The sequence below is a fragment of the Rhinolophus sinicus genome, linkage group LG07, assembly GCF_036562045.2.
Source record: "Rhinolophus sinicus isolate RSC01 linkage group LG07, ASM3656204v1, whole genome shotgun sequence".
In the NCBI taxonomy this organism is placed as follows: domain Eukaryota; kingdom Metazoa; phylum Chordata; class Mammalia; order Chiroptera; family Rhinolophidae; genus Rhinolophus; species Rhinolophus sinicus.
The window spans coordinates 100,779,122-100,803,630 of NC_133757.1; the positions used below are offsets into that span (position 1 = coordinate 100,779,122).

Sequence of the window (24,509 nt, forward strand, 5' to 3'; positions counted from 1 at the left end):
GCCCGGACTGCTGTGCAGAGACTCAGGGAAGACACATAACTTGACGCATTGTGGCCCCAAGGTGTCAGGAGCGGCTCTGTCCTCACTTTACCATCTCCAGACCCCCTCACCTCACGCCCGCACCGCAGTCCACAACACCTCCACCACCCTGCCTTGCACTAAGCGAAGGAAATAAATAAAAGCTTCCGTGGTCAGAGAGGTTTCAGAAGCGCTTGCTTCTGAAGCTGACAATGCATGCTAGCATACTGAAGCCCTGCAGTGAGGACAGCTAGCTCGTTTTGTGTAACCCAGTCTCTGTAATGCCATCTATGAGACACACTAGACAGAATGCTCTATTAACTTCCCTTCAACCTAACACTTGACGATTTTCGGATTCTCAGATTTCCGATCACATGGCACCTATTTGGCATCAAAATCCTACTAGACTGCAACTCACCAGCAAATTCACCTCGAGTATGATATTCACAGCACACTGTGCAGCAGCGGTCATGATTACTCGCTAACAGTTTCACTTGTGTATATTAATAAGAATACAAATGCAGCCGGGGTGGGGGAGTGTACAAGTGACGATTACGGATTAATAAATGACTGATCAGACAGGTGGTTAAAAAGCACACACAAACAAGATGAAAGCAAATCCGGATTTCATACCTGAGCTGCCGCCTCTTCAATCTTGTGAACAGCTTTAGAATCAAACAAGACTTGTCTGCCTCTCCTTTCACAATCCTGGTAAACTATCAGGCGAATCTCATTCAGGTCAAACTCCGAACATGCCCAGCTGTGGATTAGAAAGGGAGAAAGAAGTCAGGCTGCACTTGGAATAATCCTGGAGGAGACGTGTCCCAGGCGTGCGTCTGTGTGCCGCTTCAGAAGGCCACACGTGCCACACAGGCAGGGAGCCTTACAGACAGGGGCACACAGCCTTGTCTCTGGACTCCACCGGGCCACACACGTTGCCAGTGTCCATGACAAAGGTTGGGAAGATGGCTTCAAATAATAAATCACTGGAGATTAGCTTCCTCTTCCAAAGCCACTTTGGGCAGGGATGATAGCCAGAAATCACAAGGACATGTGAAGAGAGCGACATTTGGATGCCTGGGTTCTGGGACGGGACATCTGAGGACCAGGAGCGGTCAAGCTTCCGTGGCACTGGGCAGGGAACCATTTGGAGCCAGTCAGTAGAGCCTTTTCTCTTCCTCTCCCACCCGCCCATGCTCAGGTTAAATTGAGAGGAATTATGTATCCGAAAAGTTAGCATTATGTTTTCCTCTATTACGGCTGGCTCTGATACAGAAGTTATAAAAACCAACTATATCACTGAACAGCCTCTGAACTGCTGAAACAGAAATAAAGGAAGTATACCAAAAGCTACTGGGACAAAACTGCTCTAAACATAGGTTTGCTCCTGAGTAATACATGAAATCAGAATGCGAGAACTAGAGAAAGGGTAGTCATTTAAAATACGCTGCTTTGGGCATATCCCGTTATTAGGCTGTTAATCCCTGCAACACACATCTGAGCGCCTCCGTGCCAGGCACTGCGGTAGACGCCTGAGATCCAGCAGTTAATGAACTAAACAGACCTGGTCCCCGCAGGCCTCGTGGAGGACCCGGCTTAGTGGGGAACGCTGGTGGGCTGAGAATCATATACAAACGCATAACACAGACTTCAAGTGTGCAAAAAGGAAAAGTAAAGGATGTGATAAAAATCTCACATTTTCATAGTTAATGGGTGGGGGAGAAGGGCGGGGAAGTGCCTAAGGACTTAAGGAAGTGGCATTTAAATAGAACTTGAAGAAGTAAGAGTTAAAGAGATAAAGTGTGGAATGAAGAGCACAGCGGAAGAGGGAGGGACATGGTAAGATCTAAGATTGATGTGTTAGAGAAAGAAAAAAAAAAAAAACACGAAAAACCAAAAACCAGCCCGAGGGAGAAAGAGAGCTCCAGGTGGGCTGCGAGGCAGGCAGGGGCAAGCACCCTCCCTAAGTGCAGTGAGAAGCCACGGTAAACACAGGGTGATAAACCCAAGTCTACACTTTTTTAAAAGTCCAATCTGGCTGCTCTGAAGAACTCAGGGGTGGGACAGATTAAGACTAGAAAGAGGGAGGCCAAATGGAGTTTCTTCTGAGTTCAGGCCCTCCATACTGAAGGCCAGACTGACAGCAAAGGAAGGGGACCGATACTGGAGGGGTGTGCGGCGCAGACTGGGAACTGCGTAGGGAAGGCTGGAAGGGGACGTCCCGAAAGGTGGAGGATGGGTAATTCCACAGATAAGACTTACAAAAGCAAACTGTAAAACTAAGACATAGTATAGCTGGAGTGAAGTCAGACCCATCTGGGTTTAAATCCAAACTCTCTGAGCTTCCACGTCTTCATCAGCATAATGAGAATTAAGGCCCGTCCCACAAAACTGCTGTAGGAATTAAATGACATACGTCAAGTGCTTCACACAGAGGCCGACACACAGTTAACTGCTGCCAAATGGTAATAATTACTTAAGAGAACTGTTAATGTTATGATTTTTTTAAAAAAACTGATACAGTGTGTGGTACCCAGTTACAAATTGTGCGTTATTGGTCCTTTCCTTTCTCAGGCAGTGGTAGTTAATACTGAATGTGCTCTTCCAGGGTACCAGATTCACTTTCTTAAATCTAAGCACCAAAAAACATGTCTGGTTACACCTGCTTTTTTAACAACCTGTGTTCCAAGTTACCAGGCCCAGCAAATCTTCCTCCTCATTTTGATAAGAACCTGGCAAGTTGACTTTGGAAACCATCTTTCTTCTACTCTCAGTCCAGAGCTAGGCCATGTTGCAGGCCTGGCCCATCAGATGTGACCGTATGACCCCAGCTGGGCCGTGACAGCCAGTCCCACACTTAGTTGCTCGGCTGGTAAATGCTAACCCTGGAGTTGCTGGTGACTATTTTTGGCCATTAGGAGGTGACAGCATTTCTGAAAATGAAGTCAACATGGAGGAAAGCTGAGGTAAGCCATGGAATGAGACCGATTCCTGTTTGCAATTGAAGCCAACTGCTGCTGAGCGAACACTATTCCTGGAGTTAGTTTTCTGTCACTTACAACCAAAACGTCTGGACGACTATGCCCTGAAGCACTACATTTTAAAATTATACAAGGTCACTAAAAACACCCTCTGAAATTATTAAAACAGAATACACAGGATGAAATTATTAAAAGTGAAAAACCAACAAAGATCTAAGTGCCTTGTTGTTTTCTTATTCAATCTATTTTGCCCCAACAATTGCATTTTGCCAAAATAGCATTATAATTTACAGAGCAAGCTGTTCAATCCTTATTTTTGACTCAAATTATCAAACTGAGGATAACCTGTCTAGAAGAGCTAAAATTTAATAATGATTACAGCACTGTATTAAGTGTTTCATGTTATTTTTCAATTTTAAAGAGATGGAAATAAAAGATATGGGAAGGGAAAAGTATATATAAGTCAGAGTGTCCCAAGTTTTTACCCAAATACTTTAAAAAGTACTTTATAAAATATGAGGAAAACTCTAATCTCTTTCTTCCATATAAATGTCTTAACACCTAATTATAATTTTACCATCACTAATATTAATAGAGGAAATTACAGTTGAGTAATTTGGTAAAGGAAATACAGCAGGACAGAAGGAGATTAAATGAGCGCTTCAGAATGAGAGAGGCCTGGGATGAAATCTCAGCTCTGCCTCCTGCTGCTGTTACAACCTAGAGAGTTCCCCCAAGCATCGCTGCAGGGCACGCTGGGAAGATGGAAGGAGATGCGTTAGGAAACTCGCCCAGCACTAGGAAAGTGGCCCAGAACACTGCCAGCTCTTTTCCCTACCGCCCTCCACACACAGGGCTTGAGGTATTCATAATCACATGGCACATATATTCTCTTCATGTTCACATTCACCTTGACATTCTGTGGAGCTTCTAGAAGCACCAACCGTGGTTCCTGGTGGTTTATTCAGGGCCACTCTGCATGATTCAGAGAGGTATGTAAAATAGGCCTGAAGCTTTTGCCTTAAAGTATCTGCCTATTTTCTCCCAGGCATTTCTTCTAATCAGAACTACTTCATTTCTTTGCTTTTGTTGAAAGCAAGGAAAGAAACATCACGGTCCCTGGCATCAAGGGGTCCCTGGCATCTGCTTTATGGTCACAGCTGTACGACCTGAGGCACAAGATTTGTCTACCTTTTTTTTACTGTAAAATTTAAAACGAAATGACTTTTATGGACCGTTTTAGGCTTTGACATTCTCTGATGGTAAGATCTGGTGGTTGGAACTAAAATCAGGTCTTATTACATCCAGAGCAGGAAGCAAGTGACCAAAGTCTACATTACTTACCTGAAAGGTGACAAGCAATAGTTCAAATGATTTTAAGTACAGAAAACAGAATTTTCTTTAAACTGTATATAACCATGTATTGAGGTTGACTTGTGGCCCCCAAAATGATACATTCAATTACTAATTCCTGGTACCTGTGAACATGACCTTGTTTGGAAACAGGGCCTTCGCAGGTGTAATCAAGTTGAGATGAGGTCATACTAGATTAGGATCAGCCCTAATGCAATGACTGGTGTCATCGTAAGAAAGATCTGGACAGACACACGAGGGAAGATGGCTATGTGATGACAGAGACAGAGATTGGAATTAGGCGTCTACAAGCCAAGGAAAGCCAAGGAATGCTGGCACTCAGGGGGCTACAAAGACTAAGAAATATCTAAGTCCCTTTTCTCAAAGAACTTAAAATCTAGAAGAGACAATCATGTAGGTAACTACAGGAAAACAAGAGGGCAAGGCAGAATACAGAGGGCAAGCGAGGCAACAGGAACAATTCCTGGAGAAGCAATATCCCAACGAAGGAGGTGATCAAGGATAGCAAGGGTGAGACGTGATGGGAACAGCGCAGAGAGTTACTGCAGGCTGGGGCACGGCACACGCATAAGGAGTTAAGCGACACAAGGTCCAAGTGTTCGGTAGCTGGAACACGTCTACTGCAGAAGAATTCTGTACGAAATGAGGCTGGCAAGAGTCTGCAGGGCTACTCGTGGAGGACCTTGCCTGCTATGCCGAGGAGTATGTCTGTCCCACAAGCACTGGTGTGCCATTCCAACTTTCTAAGAAAGGGAATGACACGATCGGACCTGTGTTTCAGGAGGGAACCATATTCAGGGCATGTGGAGAGGTGGTGCTGACCTGCATCCCAGGGTTTGGAGGAGTCATGGCTAATAAGGACGAGAGTAGTATCGGTGTGATTTGTTGCAGGGTGATTTGCTATGTCCTCCAAGGCCAGTTCTAGTGTTGGTGCTTGATTCTTCCCTGACACTTGTGTAGGAATCAGGCTAGAGGCAGGTCCAAGTACACCCATGTCGAAGCATGATCAAAGAAGGCAACTTCAAAACTGTTTTCTCTCTTGCTAACTATCACACAGGAAACATCCCATCTACAGTCAAAGTTAAGGTCACGTAAAGAGTCAAGAGCAGTCTTATGATCCAAGAATGTGAATGTTTAAAGAGTCAGGTATGATAGGGAACTTTCAATGGTCCAAGAAATGGTAAATGAAACAAAATAAAACTAACAATAATGATCACAACAAAAACTGGCAGATACTATTCATTTAACCAGCAGCTCCTGCATGCCTACTGTCTGCCAAGCATTCCTGCAGGCACGGGAATAAAACAGTGAACAAAGCATAACTCCTGCTCCCATGAAACTCACTGTATTTACGTGTATGTTGGTATTTTCCAGCCACTTTCAAATCCTGTTCTATGTTCTTTTTTCTGCCAACTCTCACTTCTCTTCTTCTTATCTTTCTCAAAAAAAGTTTCTAAATAGAAATAGAAACTCTCTCAAAAGGTTTGCTCAAGAACAAGGAGGAGGCCCTAATAACTATTACATGCAAATAAAGGAAGACTAGGAGTGGAGGAAAAGACAGGATTATGATTGACATGGCACTCAGCATTCAGCCGGTCTGCACAAATGTACATTAGCTCCCACCCTGTAACAAGCTATTTATTTAAAGAAAAAAAAAAGTAAATAGGTGGCAATAAGAGATTTGAAAAAAAAAATTTTTTTTTTTTGGCTAGGTTAGAAAGATGGCTTACAGGAAAATTAATTTGCAAATTAGTTGACTTTCTTCTCTTCCCCTATTTTGTACTGACACAGCCCTCGCTGCACAAATGGCCTAGTTTAGTTTCAGAGGAACTACATAAAAATCCGCCACTGAATTGTTGTCCTGTGGTCAAGAGTATCGTCAGAAAGTGCTTAAGGATTCCAATTCTCATTAGAAACTTTAATACATAATGCTAACCTAAACATATCATTTCTAAATGATTCCAAAATAAATAAAACAAAAATAAGAATGATCCCAATTAAATGTATCCCTCTGTTAATCAAAAGAAACTGATATTCAATGTTGGCTGCCACTTTTTCTGTCTTCCAGAAAGCAGGGGATATGTAAATCCTTTACTCCTTTTGTAAAAGAAACGTGTGGAAAGGAAGAATAAATCCCAATGGTCCGCAGCACGGCATGGAAAGAGCATTGCAGCACGAACCCAAAGCGCATTCCTGCATCCACTCCTTCCGCACACCGTGACCCAGGGACCATGACAGATCCTAGGAATAGGAATTAACTAGAGCCAGTTCCCACCTCAAAATGCTTACAATCGGATATGGGAAAGCCAACCCATAAATAAATAAGTAAACTATACTGTTACGGTCACTGAGATGTAAGTGTCTACATGGCTTATGAGGAACTTGAAGGATAAAGAGGTCAAGTCCACATGGTGGGGGTGAAGGGCGAGTGCAAGTCACAGAGGACGTGATGCTTGGGCCATGGATGAGTGCTCTCCTGGGCAAACACTGCTTCTAACTCTGTCTCTGCCACTTGCAACCCAGATGGCTTTCGGAAAGCACTCACTCCGGGGCTCAGCTTTCCCAAAACGTATCAGCCTGATCTCTCTCACAAGGTTGTTGGAAAATATAGAGAATAAGTATGAAAGTACTTTTAAAACTGTAAAGCATAACTCAAAGATAAGTTCAGATATGCAATCCTTTAACTGAGATCCTTGAGGCCAGATGTTTCAGAATTCAGATTTTTTTTTTAGATTTTAGAAAGATGCTTATAACACATATTATGTAATGCCTCCTCCAGGGTCTGAGGTGTAGTCAAACCCCCAAATCAAACGAATTAGTATCTCACCAGCTCAAGTTATAAATATTTCTGCTAAGTGGATTAGATAGAGACTATAAATAGCCTCATATCAGTTTAGGTCAGTTCCAAAAATATTTTTTATACAGTTCAGGATTTTGGAATTGTAGGATAAGAGACTGTTGACCAATGTAATGCCTACTAAGATTGAGACTGAAATAAGTAACTCTCAGGGCCCCACATTTTCCCGAATGTAACCGATCCCTAACAAAGATGACTATAAAGTTTATGTACAAGTAGGTTGTTGGTACCTCAGAACTTATTTCTCCTCCACAGAAACAATGCTATAAATGGTTGCGAGGGTCACATGCTCAAACCACATAAGTCTTTCTATAATGTGTTCACACAGCAATGACAAAACATCGAGTCACAATGCAGCCTGAGGTTCAGCTGCTATGAACAGAGTGATCTGAAGTACAGAAGAGGAAAAGATGGAATCCCTTCCTTTGGAGTTAAGAGTCATGTCGGTAAAGCTCTGAAATTGGTCAAGTTTGTGTGTGGCACTCGCAGCACCCCACCGTGCCCCACTGTCCCGGGGCCACCACAGCGTTGAGGGAGCAGCAGAGCCCCCCACTAAACGTCTTGGTCCAATGTTTCTTCCTCTATAAAACGATAGGTTGGGACTAAAATTATTCCTCAAGGTCCTCATTCTTCCAACTCTGACACACCACAATCCCAAATTATCTATTAAGCATGCACAGTATAATTCAGAATCGACGACCACAACCAGGTACTGAGAGGAAAGCAATCTTAATGAATGAATGTGCATTACTGCATGACACCCCTTTAACCTTCTAGGTGTATTCTATACTTTGATCATCATGCTACTTAATAGAAACACATCTCCCACTGAGAGAACCTTCAAAAGATGCTAACACAATTTCAAGAGAAAAAGTGCACATTCTTTTGAATCAAGAGGGACACTGAGTGGGCAGGTCTCTGTGCCAACCAAGACTCTGCCCCGGCTACCTTTCCTAGATTTTGTTGTTGTTATTAAGTTTCTCTCATTTCTCCCCTGTAAAAACCCACAGAATCTCTAAATATGGCTCCCATTTTCCAAAATGGTTCCTTTAATTCTTAAAAGAGCACTCGTCATTCTTTTTAACTAGAAACTACCTTTACTTAAAAAAAAAAAAAAAAAAAAAGCTTTGCTGTTCATCTCCATGTATGCATGAATACAATACTCACTAAGCTAATTCTTTCATAGTGTTGTCAGCATAACCCAAACAGTCAACATTCTTTACTGTTTTCAGGATTACTGAATTGTATAATGGCTCCGCTGAAAGCTAACAAGCATCGACATGATTTCCTATCTTTTCCTGAAGGGTAAGGTTTCCGCATCCCCTCCCCCAGGGAAGGTATGTACTAATAACAGACAGATGAATTCATTTCAAACTAAATATTTAAGACATTGCCTTATATATCAATTCTAGATCCATTTAAATTATATACAAATAAGGTAATCATTCTATTTTCCTAGAGGTCTCCAGAGGTCAAAAGCATGATTCTCTCCATAAGGTCTTTTGTTTGCAAAATGGGAAAGCCAAAATACACAGAAACTGTACCTATTTTGGTTGTAAATCATTATCTCTAAAAGAGATGGGTGTCTCTTTTATCTGATAATGTAAAACATTATCTCTAAAAGAGGCAAGCACGTGGGAAGCGGTGGGGCAGAAGTGGAGCCAAACAAAACAAAAATAAAAAAATAAAAAAAGAGCGAGAGAGATGGGTACAAACACACACACACTGTTTGACCCAGCAGTTCTGCTTGTAGGAATTACTCCTAAAAGTCCACTTGCATAGGTCCAAAATGATTATGAACAAAGGTATTCGCTGCAGCATTGCTTGGAATAGCAAAGGACTGGAAACAACTGTCAACACGGAATATTTAAATTATGGTGCACCCATACAATGGAGTAGTCACAATTTTAACTGGAAAAAAGAAATACAAAACACTGTGTTAGAATGCTACCATACGTATTTTTTCAAAAAGGAAAAACTCTGGATTTTAGTATATATGCATAAAGTATCTCTAGAAAGACAGAGTATGATGAACTGGTAATACTGGTTGTGTCTGGAGTAGAGAACTGGGTTGTCGAGGAAGAGAAGTGAGCAGACTTTGTCACATGTTCTTCACAGAGCACAGAGAAAGGCTTTCCCTACACACTTAATACTCTTCTGTGCAGACTCTGGAGCCAGGCAGCCTGGGTTCAAGCCCTTGCTCTGCCTCTTTCCCCAGCTATGTGACTTGGGCAAGTTACCTAAACTCTTTGTTCCTTAGTATTCTCGCCTGGAAAACTGGGGTAATCGTCGCTACCTCTGAAGTGTTTTGAGGATTAAATGTATGTAAAGTGCGTAACACAGAGCCAAGCACACAGTAAGAGTGCTAGAAGTACTCTCTAAGATATTGTGTGTTTTGAATATTTAACCATATGACTGTCCTATCTCTCATTAAAAAATTGAAATATTAAAATTTAAATTAAAAAAATAAAAATAATGAAACAGGAACACAACAGGAACGCTCCCCCCCCCCGCCTTTTTTTTAACCCATAAAGATTCCCTTATTGCCTTAAAACGAACAACCTTAATTACTGTTTGCTCTCAGAGGCTTCTTGGTAGCTGAAGCACAAGGCAGTGGGTGAACTCCTACAGGGAAACCACCTTAATGAATTCAAGGAATTCAGATTCAATTTCAAATATGTAGTTTGGCCTTAGACAACGACATTTATTGAGCTTTCTTCCCGGCGTGTATACACCACATTTTCCTGTCCTTCTTCATTCCCCGCCTCACCCAAAGACAGGACCAAGTTTCTAAAAAAGTAATCCCTCTTCTCATTTATTAGACCCATATATGGCTTTGGGTTTGTTATTGCTGTGCTAGTCCTGTATCAAAGTGACTTCCATCTATTAAGTAACTGCCTTTTTTTTCACTGCATAATCTCATAGACTAGTGACACTAGTTCCAGAAGGTTTGATGTTTAGATGTAGGAAGGGGCAGACGGTGATCACAGCTGCACGGCACACACACAAATAATTGCCTAACAGTTCAGAGTTTGCCAACACTTTCACAGAATTCACCTGGGCTGACCTTAAATGTCCTATGAGAGCCTGTATTACATAATCTGTTTCACACAGAAGCGAGGAGGCTTTAACAAGGTTATAACCAGTAAGTGGCAAAGCCAGGACTACAAACCATTGTCTCCTGACTCCAAATTCTGTGCGCTTCCAATTGCACTGCACTATCACCTTAACATCAGGGGCAAACAAGTGAGGGTCACATCCTCCACACTCCAGGACCTCCCTCTGCGCTTCCTTCTGAGGTGTAAAAGTAACTCTGGTGATATAATGTTAAGACTGAATGAAAGGCAGAACACCGAATTATAGGTACAGTATGACCTCAATTGGGTAAAAAAAAGTTATCAAGAGCTATTTAAAAAGCTCACCAAAAAATTAGCAGCTCATATCACACAGGACCAACATCCCTAACACATATAGAACGATCAGAAATCAATAAAGGAAAAGGCTTGCAAGGCAATGGAAAAGTGGACAATGGATTCAGATAGCTCACAGAAAACAAAAATAGAGACGGTCTTTAAACATGAAAAGGTGCTAAATTCACTCTTATAAAGAGAAAAACAATTTAAAATCATACACCTACTAGAGCAGCAAAAATTCAAAAGTTAGATATCCCACACGAGAGAAATACAGGGAGAGGCACAAAATAGTAAGATTACATATGGATGGTTAAGTTACAGGTATCAGAATTATAAGTATTTTTAACTTTGAACCCACTAGTCCCACTTCTAGAACTAAACAGATTTAAAAAAACATGTGACTGAAGCTTGTTTGATAAGAGCAAACGATTGGAAACAACTGGAGAGGACACAGGTGGGGCAAATTCAATCATTCAACACAATACCAAGCAGCTCTTGGAGAGAAAGCAGGAGCGTGAGTGTAAGACCCCTAAGATTATACTGGGAAGTCCAAGCAGCAAAGACCAAAGTATAGAGCATGCTATCTTTTGTGTAAGAAGGAAGAACACATATTTCTATTTGCTTATTTATACACAAAAGAAATACACAAGGGATCTTTAGGAAACTACTAAAAGTGATTACCTAAAGGGGATGGGGAAGAATGAAGAGGTGGGAACAATATGTTTCAAATACGTATTTTATTGTTGAACCAAGTGGATATATCGTATCTGAAGATATATAGATAAAATACTTTTCAAAAGGTTAAGAAAAAACCCTCATGTCCTACAAAAGCCATTAGAGTTGGGGGCCTCCTTACCTTTGCTTCCGGTTTCCTGCAAGTAGAACAATCTTTGTGAGTGGTAACACTCCTGACTGCTGTGCACCCCCCTGTGATCCTTCCCAAGGGGAGAAGAATGAGTTCTGATTGGTCAGTTTCCCTGTATTTGTGGGCATCTATCTGCCTACAGAGCACACACACTGGTCTGATCCTAACTCCCCAACATCACGCTTTATATGGGTGAGACCCTATTGAGATCAGGCCTGTGGGTCCTAGGCTGCTATGCAGGGTGGGCGAACTGGTTTAATTTCGAGGTTACCAGGCAGCCCCTTGTTATTACACATGCTAGCCATTCTCCAAATACAGGTGTTTTGGTTTCCATCTACCTGACCAATTTCTATCTCTCAATTTTCAAATTCCACTGGGGAAGAAAAATGGGTCTCCTTCAAATTTCCTACAAGGAAAATTCCCACCCAAGAAGACTGTCAGAAATTTGAACAAAAATAGGGTTGTTCGCTGCATTGTAACTGGAAACCTAAATATCCATTAGCAGAACACACCCTAATTTTCGAAGCTATTTGAGAAAATACTACAAAGTCATTAAAAATTGTCCTCAAAAACATTTTAATGACACGGGGAAAACATTATGAAAAAGAAGATTATACAGCTTGATATACAGCCTGATTCAGTTAATACAATGCAGCTTACATCCATGTACCAAAAAGGACTACAAGGAAATCAACAAAAGTGTTAATTGTAGTAAAATTTTCTGGTAGCATTTTTGGTAATTTGGGTTTTTATTTTTATACTTGCTTTTATTTTCCAAATATTTTGTAATAAAATTGTATCATCTTGATAATCATAAAAAATGTTTAAGAAACTCTTAAGAGTTAATTTAGTAATGATATAAAAGAAAAAGATGGAGGCATTTAAAAAAGGGAAAATAGCTAGCATGACATGAATGCAGCCATGCTCTGAAAACACACCTCCTGTTAAGATATTTTTTAAGTATTTCATATACCAGCAATTAACAAGTGGAATGTAAAATTGAAAACAATACCATTTCTATTAGCACCCCTCCAAAAAATATTTATGGAACAAATCTAACAAAATACGTATAAGATCTATATGAAGAAAACTACAAAACTCTGATAAAAGAAATCAAAGAACTGAATAAATGGAAATAGTCCATGTTCATGGATAGGAAGATGCAAGCTGTCAGTTCTTCCCAACTTGATCTATAGATTCAACGCAATTCCAATCAAAAGCCCAGTAAGTTATTTTGTGGACATAAACACATTGATTCTAAAGTTTATATGGAGAGCCAAAGGATCCAACTTCAAGACTTACTATAAAGTTACAGTAATCAACAGTGTGGTATTGCTGAAAGAATAGACAGATCAACAGAAAAGAAAGAGAGCCCAGATTCATATAAATATAGTCAACTGACAGTCTGTCAACAAATGGTGCTGCAACAAGTGGACATCCACATTGAAAAAAAAAAATGAATCTCAACACAGACCTTAAATCCTTCACAAAGACTTAACGCAAAATGGATCACACTCTTAAATGTAGATCAGTAGTCACCTGGGGATAGGGAGAGATGAATAAGCACACAGGAAAATTTTAAGGCAGTGAAACTACTCTGTGTGATACTATCCTGGTGGACACACGTCACTATACATTTGCCAAAACCCACAGAATGTACACCACCAAGAGTGAACCGTAATGTAAACTCCGGTTTTAGGTGACAGTGGTGTGTCCGTGCAGGTTCATCACTTGTAACAAATGTCCCACTCCGGTGGGGATGCTGACAGCAGGGGAGGCTGTGGGTGTGTGGGACAGGAAGTAGACAGGAGCTCTGTATTTTCTGCTCACTTGTGCTGCGGACCTAAAAGTGCTCTAAAAAATAAAGTCTATTTAAAAGGAAAAATATTTCAGTTGTCAAGGAACTTTTAAAATATAGGAACTTTTAGTAAGAGGCACTAGTTTTAAAGTTGGCAATAGGATTTTTCTCTGAAGATCATTTTGGTCAGCTATAGTTTGCTTGAGAATTCTCTGTGAAGATGAAAACCTAGGACACATGACCAGAGCTTTGGATGTAGCCATCAAAAGTCTGTGTCTCTGTTCAGCAGACTTACAGGCCACCTCCCGTCAGTCCTCACTGCTCTACAGAATGAGCCCAGTCCACTCATGTGATCTTGTTCTTCCCAACAGAGGAACAAGTTCTATTTCAGTTCACACTAAGGTATCGGTTACTACCTAGAGAGAACAAAGCTTCAATACAAAAAAGTGAGGTTCTGATAACAGGAATTTCTGTTATCAAGTGAGGGCCAATGGGAGAGCTACATCGAGGCAGGCAACCTCCACACCCCGCTCTGTCACACTGGGATAGCCCTCTCTACCAGCACACCTCAGCCCCATTCACACCCCCACAAAGGACCATTTATTCTCGGAATCCAAATCATCTCTGTCCTTAGCCAACATTTTTCTTTTTAGGGTCTGAAGGAGAACAGAGTCTGTCACCCAAAATTATGCCTCTATGAGATATTTTTTATGCTGGTTATTTTTAAGAAACAAAAGACTCAGAAAAAAACTTTGGCCTTCTTCCTGTCTGCCCTCAAGAACTGAGATAGAGGACCTACTCCGGGAAGGGAGTTATCGCCTTAGATAATTATATTTTAGTATGAACTAGGTGTGATAGACAGGGAGGAACCAAGCAAAGCTCATGCGACCAAACTCCTCTCTCTGTCCCATCGTTTCAAGATGGCCGATATACATTTGCTTTTCTTCTCCCTGTGCATTGCCTTACTTCTCCCAATTCTGAATGATACACCTCATTTCCCCTCAATGTCTGGAATTTTTGTGCTTATGTGAATTCCCCATGCGCACATATTAAACTGTGATTTTCTCCTGGTAATCTGCTGTGTGTCATTTGAATTATTTGACCAGCCGGCATTTAGAAGGGTAGAAGGAACATTCTTTGTCCTCCCCAAAGGTGCAGACCAAGCATGTTCCTGCCTTAAGATCTCTGTACTTGCTCTTCTCTCTGTTGAGAACACACTTTCTCAAATATTCACATGGCTTGCTCCCTCACCTGGAAAAAGATTACTACTGTTAAAGAGAAAAACACAGGCTCAACATGGGGTCACTTGTGCTAAAGCCGATGACACCGTACCTAGAATACCTGACCTGAATGCAGTTTCAACCCTCTCCTGGAATATAACCTTAATTGTTCAGTCTGGAATTCCCTGGTAAGTACCAATGAGCAACAAGGTCACCTGTCACAGGGGCTCTCTCCCCCGCCCCCCAGAGGAAGCTGAGGCAATCAGTCTGACTGACAAGACACACCTCCCCCCCCGCAATGGGGGAGTTATTTTGCTAATAACTTTCATGTCCTGCCCAATTTCTGCCTATATAAAAGCATTCCACATTGTATAGCCTTTCGGGTTCCTCTCTGGCTGCTAGATGGGACGCTGCCTGATTCATGAATCCCTTAATAAAGCCAATTAGATCCTCAAATTTACTTAACTGAATTTAACACCACTGAGATGGTTTTGACTCCCTTGATTACCCAAGGTCTTCACATTTCTCTAACCTCTTTGGGTCTTATTGGTTACTGACAGACAATTATAATACTAGAGCTACAAGAGACCTCAGATACCACTTATCTGGAGGTTCCCAGACTTGACTCATCATTAGAATTATCCCAGAAGCTATTTGGGTTTGTTTATATTTGTAATCAACAAAGCTTCACAGGCTCTACTTCCAGGAATTTGGTCCAATGGATCTGAAGTGAAGCCTGGGAACCTACATTTTTAAAAACACCTCACATATTTAGGGACCACTGACCCAATCCACCACTTTATTATTATTATTATTTTTTTAGAAGAGAAAATAGAAACAGAGAGATGGGTAACATTTCCAAATACACAGTGAGTTCAAGACATAGATGAAACCTCAGATCATGAGAGGAAGATACAGATGAATCCCAAATAAAGGTGCTTCTACCGTATCTGTTATGTCTAGGTTCCTACTAGTGAGATTTGAACTAAGAAAAAAAAATTTAGTAAATAGAAAAGCTAACCTAGTTCTACTAAGTTTTTCTTTCTTTTATGGCCTTTGGGCATGCTACGACACAAAAATGAAAGGAAATGGCACAGTGAGAAAAAAGACAGGATTTTAATCCACATCTGTTCTGTAACAAGACCTGAAAATTTAAAAACAAAAACAAAAACAAAAAAACTTTCTAATCTGATAAGGATGAAACCCTTCAAGATATAAACATTGATGGATGGATGGATGGATGCCTGATACCCAACATCCCATATAAAACTGGGATCCCATAAAAGGGGAAGAGAATTGCCAGGAACCCTGGTGTTCTCAGAGCCCACAGGCTGGATTCCCTTTGGTGAGTTTTGATTGGCAGTTTAATTATAATCTTAGGCGGGTCACAGTTTATTAGTGCTCTCACCAATTCTCACCAGGGCTTGCTACATCATTGTTCAGCAGTTAGTCAGCTTCTGTTACCATAACAACAAAAGGCTAAGGCTAAGCCATAGTCTCTGACTCACAACAGGAGAACCAGGAACCGTGGACTAGCTCAGTGAGTGTTCCCAGGGAGCAGACAGCTGAGCGGGAACTCCAGGGAAAGGGGCTTTAGATGCTGCTCAGTGACTGGCCCCGAGTCGGAGTCACCTTGTCAGCTGTCTGGAGCACTGTCATTCTGGACACAGAGATGGTGACTAATAGCAGGGGCTTCCCCCCGTATGTCATCAATACTTACCAAAATAAGGCCCAGACAAAAGTTTCTGTCACTTGTCAGCTTCTAGGAAGCAAGTTCACACTCCCTTCAAAACCCCTGTAGTAAGACTGCTCTGATTCATTCCCAAGGAGAAAGGCGGCCCAGACGGAGAAGATAAAGGTTCTTTAAATCTAAATCAGACATGACTTTGCAGCCATACTAAGATACCACTTTCTTTCCTTCACTCACTCATTCTCAAGTTATACCTCAAAATCCCAACCAGCAACTGGTGGCAATAAACTCTTTTAACTAGTCAAAGAAAATTCCTCAAGGCATCTAAAATCAGTGAAAAGGGAAGGAATGCAGAAAGGGCAGAACTTGTGACAGCAATACCCAATGCATGGGCAAGAGCCACACCCAGCCACACAGAGCCTCCCTGGGAGGCTTGTCCTGCAGCGCAGGACCATCAGCTGACCAGGGTTTGTTTTCTGCTCTCGGCCTACTTCATTCAACCTGTCCAACAGCCACATTTTTTCTCAGTATCAAAGCAGGAAGTTTTTCACACAGTGTTTCTAAGTGAAGAACACAACGAGAAACACTCTTCCCACTCCTACAACCTGCATTAGACTTTCTTTTAATAGCCTTTTACTAAAATCTTTAGAATTCTGTGGTCTGTTGCCTTAGCACCTCTCTAAATCTTGTATTTCCTAGTCAGTAATCCCAAGTACTATAAATGAAGACTGGTAGTAAAATCATGGCCAGCTTGTCTCTGTGAAGTGCTTCAGCAGGGAAAAAACACACCGTGGTTTCTGTACTTATTTTCTTGTTAAGCAAGGACTGCAGACACCCTACAGCTCTATTTTAGTCGAGTTAGTTCATCCAAATTGTAGGTAAATCAGACATCTACATTTATTAATTCTCGTGTTCCTTCCACCCTGGGGATTCTAATGCAGTCCAAAGACTCTCTTCCAAATTTCAAGATATGAAACTTAAAGCACAATTGACTCTGAAGTGCTTTGTTTCAGTTCCTCTTCAGTGTGCAAACGGTATACTTTTTAAGACAAGGTTATGTTAAATTTCTCTTGCCATCAGAGAAACAATGATTCACAGATAAGCTTGGAAAATACTGCCCCATTCCTCATGTAAACAGCCCTGTGGACTTGCCTAACTTGCTGGCAAAGTTGGAAAAATCAAGTTACTAGTGCCTTTGTTACCCAGCATCATATTTCAGAGTTACGAGATTTGAATGGAGTTTTAGCAAGAAATTTTTTATAGACAAGCCATTTAAGATGCCTCATCAAATTCTGTAGGGTTTTGTTGGTTTTGGAATTTTGTGAAATAAATTGAACCCCAACATCTGTCATTTCTAGAGATTAAGGAAAACGGAAGTGAAGATACAGAGGACAAACTTCCACACTGCAAAGTTTCATTTCACATGAAGCATAACGGGAGGATTAAAATGTTTCTTTCTGCACTGAACTGTGTCAGGTTTACACTGCAGCCAATTGTTAGGTATCCAACACATCTCCACTGTTGTTTGTGGAGTCTTTCTCTTTTCAACTTTGAATAAATGGAAAGTTATAAAAAGGGAGAGAAAAAAAAAAACTACAGTTGATCCTTGAACAGCGCAAGGGTTGCGGGGACCCCCTGCCAGTGCAGTCGAAAATCCGCATCTAATTTAAGTCAGCCCTCCACATATGTGGATTCCCAACCGTGAATTGAAAATATACTCAGCGCTCTCAGCTAAGGAGACCATTTAAAACTATTGATCTAAGACACCCAAGAGCAAAGAGGGAGCTGAGTGAGGTCATGCCTAACCGACTGCCACCGGACTTGGACGGACTTGGACACATAACTCATGAGCACTTCGCAGCCACGTTCACAGTGCAAGCTCCTCTCAATTCACTCTGCCCTCGAGAGACTGGTCCACGTCCTAAAGAAATTCAGGAAACTAGACAACACTGCAAATCACCAATAAGGTTTCAAGATTGTAGGAAGGGGAAGAGAAAGTGGATGAGGTCTGCCAAGACAACTGGTCCAAATGGAGATGAATTCCAATTAATTGACAAGCATATGCCATCACTGGACAGAATTCTAAAAAAAAAATAAAAATCTCAGCATCAAAGATGTAAATCTAAAGAAGTTAAAATAAGGAAAGGAGATAGATTAAAAGATTAAAATCCACCAAAGAATAGCAATTTCATGGGGAGTGAGAAGCAGAAGTGCATACCAAAAGCTAGAAGTTTTTTAAAAAATTGGTGTGGCCCTGCATATTATTTTTTGCGGCTGCTACCTCTCTCCCCAAGTACCTATTTGAGGTCTAAAATTGGGTTCAGAGGGCCTGATGCTACATCTTAGAATCTCAGAGGAGGAAAGGAGTTTTAAAATAGTGTGAATCAACCACATGGGTTAACAGTTGAGAGACACAGAAACGCCTGGTAACTACTCATGGTTACCAGGCTCAGAGCTGGGGATTTAGATCAGGAGCAGGATCAAGATTCAAATAGTGTCATTCCATTACTCTTTCCCTTTTGTCAACAGTCCTTTCTTGATAAAAAACAGAGAAAAACAGTACAAAAGTGAAATTCTTATCTGGACGCTCAAATGTATTTTTCTAATGTACCACATCATTCATTACCTCTTCCTCTACAAATGCACCTCTTTAATTGAGCGGAGAGCATGTGACCCAACACCCATAAAATGATTTCCACACTTCTCCCTAACCCTCCAATCCACTGGGCTCTTATACTGGAGTGGACATTTTATTACATTTCTACTAAAGAAAGAAAAGACTTTTATGACAGAAACTATATCCTGATTATTTTTCATCTGCCAAGAAATATATGTATGGGATAAGGAATTTATGAGGCACACTAATTTTCAGAAAATATCTATAAGGAAAAACATAACATTTAAGTGGATTTAGAAACTTACTTTTGTACTAATTACAAAAATCAGAGGTTAACCTTTGGTTCTCCTTACTATCTACAAAGGATTTTGGAATGAAATGTAATTCTCAGGATTTTTCCTTTTCATTGACATGCAATAAAATTCTTTACAAAGAATATTTAAGAGCTACTACTAATAAAATTAATGGATTCTCCCAAAATGAATGCAATAATCAACCTAAAAGAATACAGCAAGTATGTTATCCTTTATAGATCCGCTCCATTATTAAAACCAGTTCATCAAAACACCGTCCTTCCCGTGAAAAGGATTTTCTAGAAGAGGAAGACCGGGCTCTCCCTCACCACCAGCCTTCCACCAGAAAAGCACACCCACCCACCCACCGTTCAAACTAAGCGAGAACCCCCAATCTGGCGCTCATGTACCAATGGCGGTGGTACGTCAGGACTGCAACTCTTTCCTGATGACCACTGCAAATAGCACCGAGTTCAAGCGGCAACACAGGGCAAGGTGGTAACTATTTCTTGCAAGCTGGCTCCAGGCAGAGGTCATGAAAAGTTAAGAAGAAAGCAGGGGGATGGTAGAATTGAAACAGTCACAAAAATATACCCATGCGGTATTTTTTCTACAAAGAAACCGGTCATGTGTCTGCACAACCACCAACCCTCCAGGTCTCCTACTTAGAGTACTCAATTTCATCTGCTTGGTACACAGTGAATTAAATAAAAATGTTGCTTAGATTCTGAAATAGAACTAAAGTGCCAAACCTGTTGTGGAGCTCCGTGTGATCAGTGCCCCTTCCTACCCGGGCACGTTTTCGAAGCTTTGTGCATAAATTTGACTTGTAAGTCCTTCCGGCACCAGAAGCAGCATCACTCACACAACCGGCTGGATCCTGCAGGCCGCCGGGCCGGTTTGTGCTCTTCGCTGTGCCGCCACACATCTCCTGAGCCCTTTAACCGTCTTCCGGGTTATCCTGACTATCAACATGGACTTGGACACAAATGTTGAAGATCCTTTGTTGACTGAGGGATATTCTGACGGACCAGCTGCCTCAAATGATCACTGCATTCCCTGTACAGTAGGTGAGACAAGCTACTCCGCAGCAGCCTATGAATTTCCTCTTTCAAAAGTATTATTTTTTTTAAAGAAAAAAAAAAAAGGAACATTCATTTGTTACGTAAATTAAGCTTGCGATGACTTAGGAAGTCAGATGCATCCATCACATTATAAAACATGTTCTCAGGAAACCCATTATAAACAGACAAGTCCAAATGCCACTTCCTACTTTTGTTCCTAAGCTTGTACTCCTGTTAGCAAAAGAAGAAGCAGTGAGCAGGTTGGGCAGCTTGGCTTGACTCACTCCATCTGAGCTCCTCTGTTGGAGATTACGCGGTAGTCAAACAACTGGTCACAAGACCTAGTCCTATGGCTCTGGGCAAAGGCAGTGACTTGCCTTTAGCTGCAAGGTTGTTCTGACATTGGCCACACCACCCTCTTAATGGCCCTCATGTGAGCAAGTGTCAGCTGACAGGTCTTACTCTGCAACCTTGCAAAATTCTGCCCATGGCAAATGGGAGAGCTGTTTACCCACAACAGACAGATGTAGGGCTCAGCATATAGGAGGTGACATGGGGGAGGGAGAGTGGAGATGCATCCTTGCCTTAATACCAAACACACATATTAAACTAATATATAGAGATAAATTCGTAAGAAAAATAGCAATAAGTGAGAAGCTATAAACCCTCAAAACTCTTACACTGAATTCCTAACTCCTGGGCGCAGTCAAGCCGAGAATGCCCTGAACTAGCAGAACCCAAGAACAAAAGCAGTTCAATTTTGACTTCTGACATTAACATACTTCATCTGTAAAATGAGAATCACGTTATAGAATATGATTTTTCCATGGTATTGTGAGTTCACGGAAAAAAAATATCTTTTCTTTAGAAGAAATAAAAAGCATAGGTCCCCTCTACAACGGATTGTCCCAATTCCTTTTCTTCTTCCTCCTCATCCTCAACTTTGGCTGAAGAAAATCTTAACAGATCCATAAAGTCTGATGAACCCTTGGCTGAGTCTTCAGTTTCACAAGGTTTTAAATGTACGTATCTTTATAGGTGGCCACCATTTATTTCACTCACAAGTGTGAGAAAATCCCATGATAGCAGAGCAGAGGTCTCCATGACCTTAAGACTTTACCATATATGTGACCCTCAAGTTCCTCTATAACAAACCCAACAAAGATTTCCAATATATCCTCCTGAGAAAAAGATCACAACACACCTACAACAGTGGCTAACTAGAAAGACTTCTCTGTGGCACAAGTTAAGTGGACAGTGGCGAGATAAAACCAGGTTAGGAGAAAATGAGTTCATTTTTCCAGGAAGGGGAACACATTTTAAACTGAGAGCTTAACTGTGCAGCCACAGTGCAATCACGGGTTCTCCTTTCCCCCCTCCTGAACTGTTTTTAAAATCACTTTCTCTTTTTGAAAGAGAATCCGAAGGTCTATGCGAGCGCTCAGACTTTTCCATTCGGGGCACAGGCGCTCAGTGAGCGGGCCGACCGTGAAGTCTCTCCCTGTCACCAGGTGCTCTGAACCCGGCCCAGGGGGGCCCAGACCAGCGTCTCCAACTCACCTAGGGTTTCCCTCGTCCACGATCAGAGGAGAAATGAAAGCAGAGCTCACCGCTGACAGGGTGGGATCTTTACAAATGCCAAAGTTACTGAATTTTATACAAATATGTAGAGGAAACAAACACTGGGGGAACACATCCCACTTCTGTGTATAAAAGTAAATTTTAGTTTTAAAACTCCAAACTCTAAAAGATATTATTCTAGGACTTGATGAGAGGACATGAAACCCTCTTTTGAAATATGGATTTTGTATACATTTATGGAATAGCCGCAAATCTGTTCAATAATTCTGATATTTTACATTTTCCAAAGACTTCAAATACTGCTATAAAAATGAAATTTTATCCCCTATCCAGATTATGAAAACATTTTAAATGACCAGAATAGTAAGAGGTGAAAATGACAACATGGTTACAAAGGACATCTAGATGAAATAAGGATAAAGATGCACTGGGGAAAACGTCTGAAACAGAAAGTAACTGGCACAGGAATCTCTCACCCGCTTCCGTGCGCTGCTTCGTTCAGGCAGCCATCTTTAACTAAACACCACTATGTGCCAGTCCGTTTCTCCAGACACTCAGTAGGCACACCTTGCAGCTACCATTTCCTTGGCAGAGAGACTAAAACTTGAGCGTGCTTATAAACATGAATCGCTGGGCCTACTCGCAGCGTTTCAGATTCAGCACTTCTGGGGTGGAGTCTGAGCCCTGACATATCTAACAGGTCCCCAGGGAGCTACTGCTGCCGGCCTGGGAACCATACGTTTGGGAACTACTTCCTCAGTCATAATTCCATCTTCCCCGTGAAGCCTCCTGTGGCTGGAAGATCTTTTTCTCTCTTGAATTCCTCTATAATTTTTTGTAAACCACACTTTTAACACTTAACACATAACTGTTTTGTAATAGAGTAGTGTACATGTCTTATGATCTTAACTAGATCATAAATTCTTTGAGTATAAAAACTGGCTCTTGACATTCAGCTTTGTACTCATACAGGTCTTACACAGGCACCCAACAGATAACATTTGGATTGTTTTGATGCCTGTGAATATGTACATTAAAACTATGATATGAATCTACTGCCACCAACAGTGAGCTGCTTTGTGCATGGACTCTGGTCAGGAGGGTGTCTGTGCTCAAACACACACACACCTCTTTCCCTCATTTACTGTGAGGGGAAGCAGAGTTTGCCACCCCAACGTATGCCTTTTGGGGATACTGGTTATCTTAAGCTGGTTATTTTTAAGAAATAAAAGATTCAAGAAGAGCCTTTTACCTCTCCCTTACCTGCTTAAAGGAAATCAGATAGAAAACTGTTTAAAGGAAGGGAGCTATCACCTTAACATACTATGAACCGTGTGGCACACCGGGAGGATGCCTAGCAAAGTCTAGTGACTCCCCTCCATGTCCTACTCTTTCTGGGTGGCTGGGAAGAATTTGTTGACTGAATGTTTGCTCCTTCTTATCTACCTGTGAATTAATTGCCTGCCTTCCCTTTGAAGTCCAAACCACCACCTCCCGCCCCAACCCCCACTTTCTCCTTAGCTGAAGATGGTATATAAGTCTCAACTTTGCTTTATCCTCAGGTCCCATATTTTCATGGAACCCTCATATGTACATACATGATAAACTTGGTTATTTTCTTCTGTTGATCTGTGTCATGTCAATTTGATTATTAGACCAACCAAGAGAACTACAAATAGAAAAGAGTGGACATTTTCCCCTCCCTCATAACTATATCAAAAGATATCATGTTAACTCCAATCAATGTGACTCGTGTTATCTAAACAGAAAGGACTTAAGACTTTTAAATAAAAGTGAAAATGCCATTTCCCCTGTTCTTCCCCTTAATAACCCAAAATTCCACAGCCCAAAATCTGATAAGATGTAATCAAGTAGAGTACATCAAAACCACAACCATTGTACACTACATAGCTCCAACTTTTTTATATTTAAACTGAAAGCTTTAAATTTTCTTCAGTAAATGAAAAAACAAGTAATTCTGAGATATTAGAACAGCTCATGGAGTAACTAAGAAAAAGGTATATTTAGGTCTTTGGTGCCCCAAATTCTGTTCTCTATGTCAATCCAATCTACTATTACTCATTAGCATGGGGGGATATACCCTGCTCTAAAATATTAAATAATATACATACTAAAGTGTATCATCGGCCCTGCAAATAAACCTTCGCATGGCAAAGCTATTTCCTTCACACAGCTCAGCCGTGTTTACACATTTAGAAAAGTATCTGCCACCACTGACTGGACTCCCACACTCCACCTGCAGTTCAGCAAGCTGACTGGCACTGTTGCTGCTTCTACAGATACCTTCACAATACAGGTGAACTTTATCCAGTGTTGGAAATGAGGACCCGAGAAGTGCCGAAGTGGCATAAATCCATGTATGTAAGAAAGGGAGACTTTTTAAACTGCATTTGTACTGCTTCCAACCTCAGCCTAGGAACTGAGTGGTCCTAAAGAAGAGTGCTAAGTTTATGAGTCAAGAAATAGCGTATCATTCAGACCAGGGGTGTCAAAACTGTGGCCCCGCGGGCCAACTGCGGTCCGCAATCCATTGTTAATTGGCCCGCAGCAAATTCCAAAAATATATTTAGTTTACTTAAATAAACCAGGTGAGGCAATACGTACTTCACCTCGAGTGAGTGGCCCAGCTGTTTGTGCGTTTTACCGCATATGGCCCTTGGTAAAAAAACGTTGAGAAAAGTTTGGACACCCGTGATTTTAGGCCATACAAGACAAAT

The 24,509-nt window shown here is 41.3% G+C and overlaps 1 protein-coding gene across 8 annotated transcripts in view; it reads right to left on the reverse strand.

Moving 5' to 3' along the window:
* The window catches only part of FNIP2 (folliculin interacting protein 2), a 116,962-nt gene that overhangs the window by 60,760 nt on the left and 31,693 nt on the right, over nucleotides 1–24,509 (reverse strand). For 5 of the 8 annotated variants that reach the window (XR_012498164.1, XM_019733170.2, XM_019733168.2 and 2 more), the window contains exon 2: nucleotides 652–778. Coding sequence is in view for 6 of the 8 variants with exons in the window: in XM_019733170.2 (XP_019588729.2) it covers nucleotides 652–778 (127 nt within the window). In the remaining 2 variants the exon portion in view is untranslated. Of the gene's footprint in view, nucleotides 1–651; nucleotides 779–19,878; nucleotides 20,471–24,509 lie in introns of those variants that run through there. The other 3 variants (XR_012498163.1, XM_019733169.2, XM_019733167.2) reach the window with 1 other exon arrangement.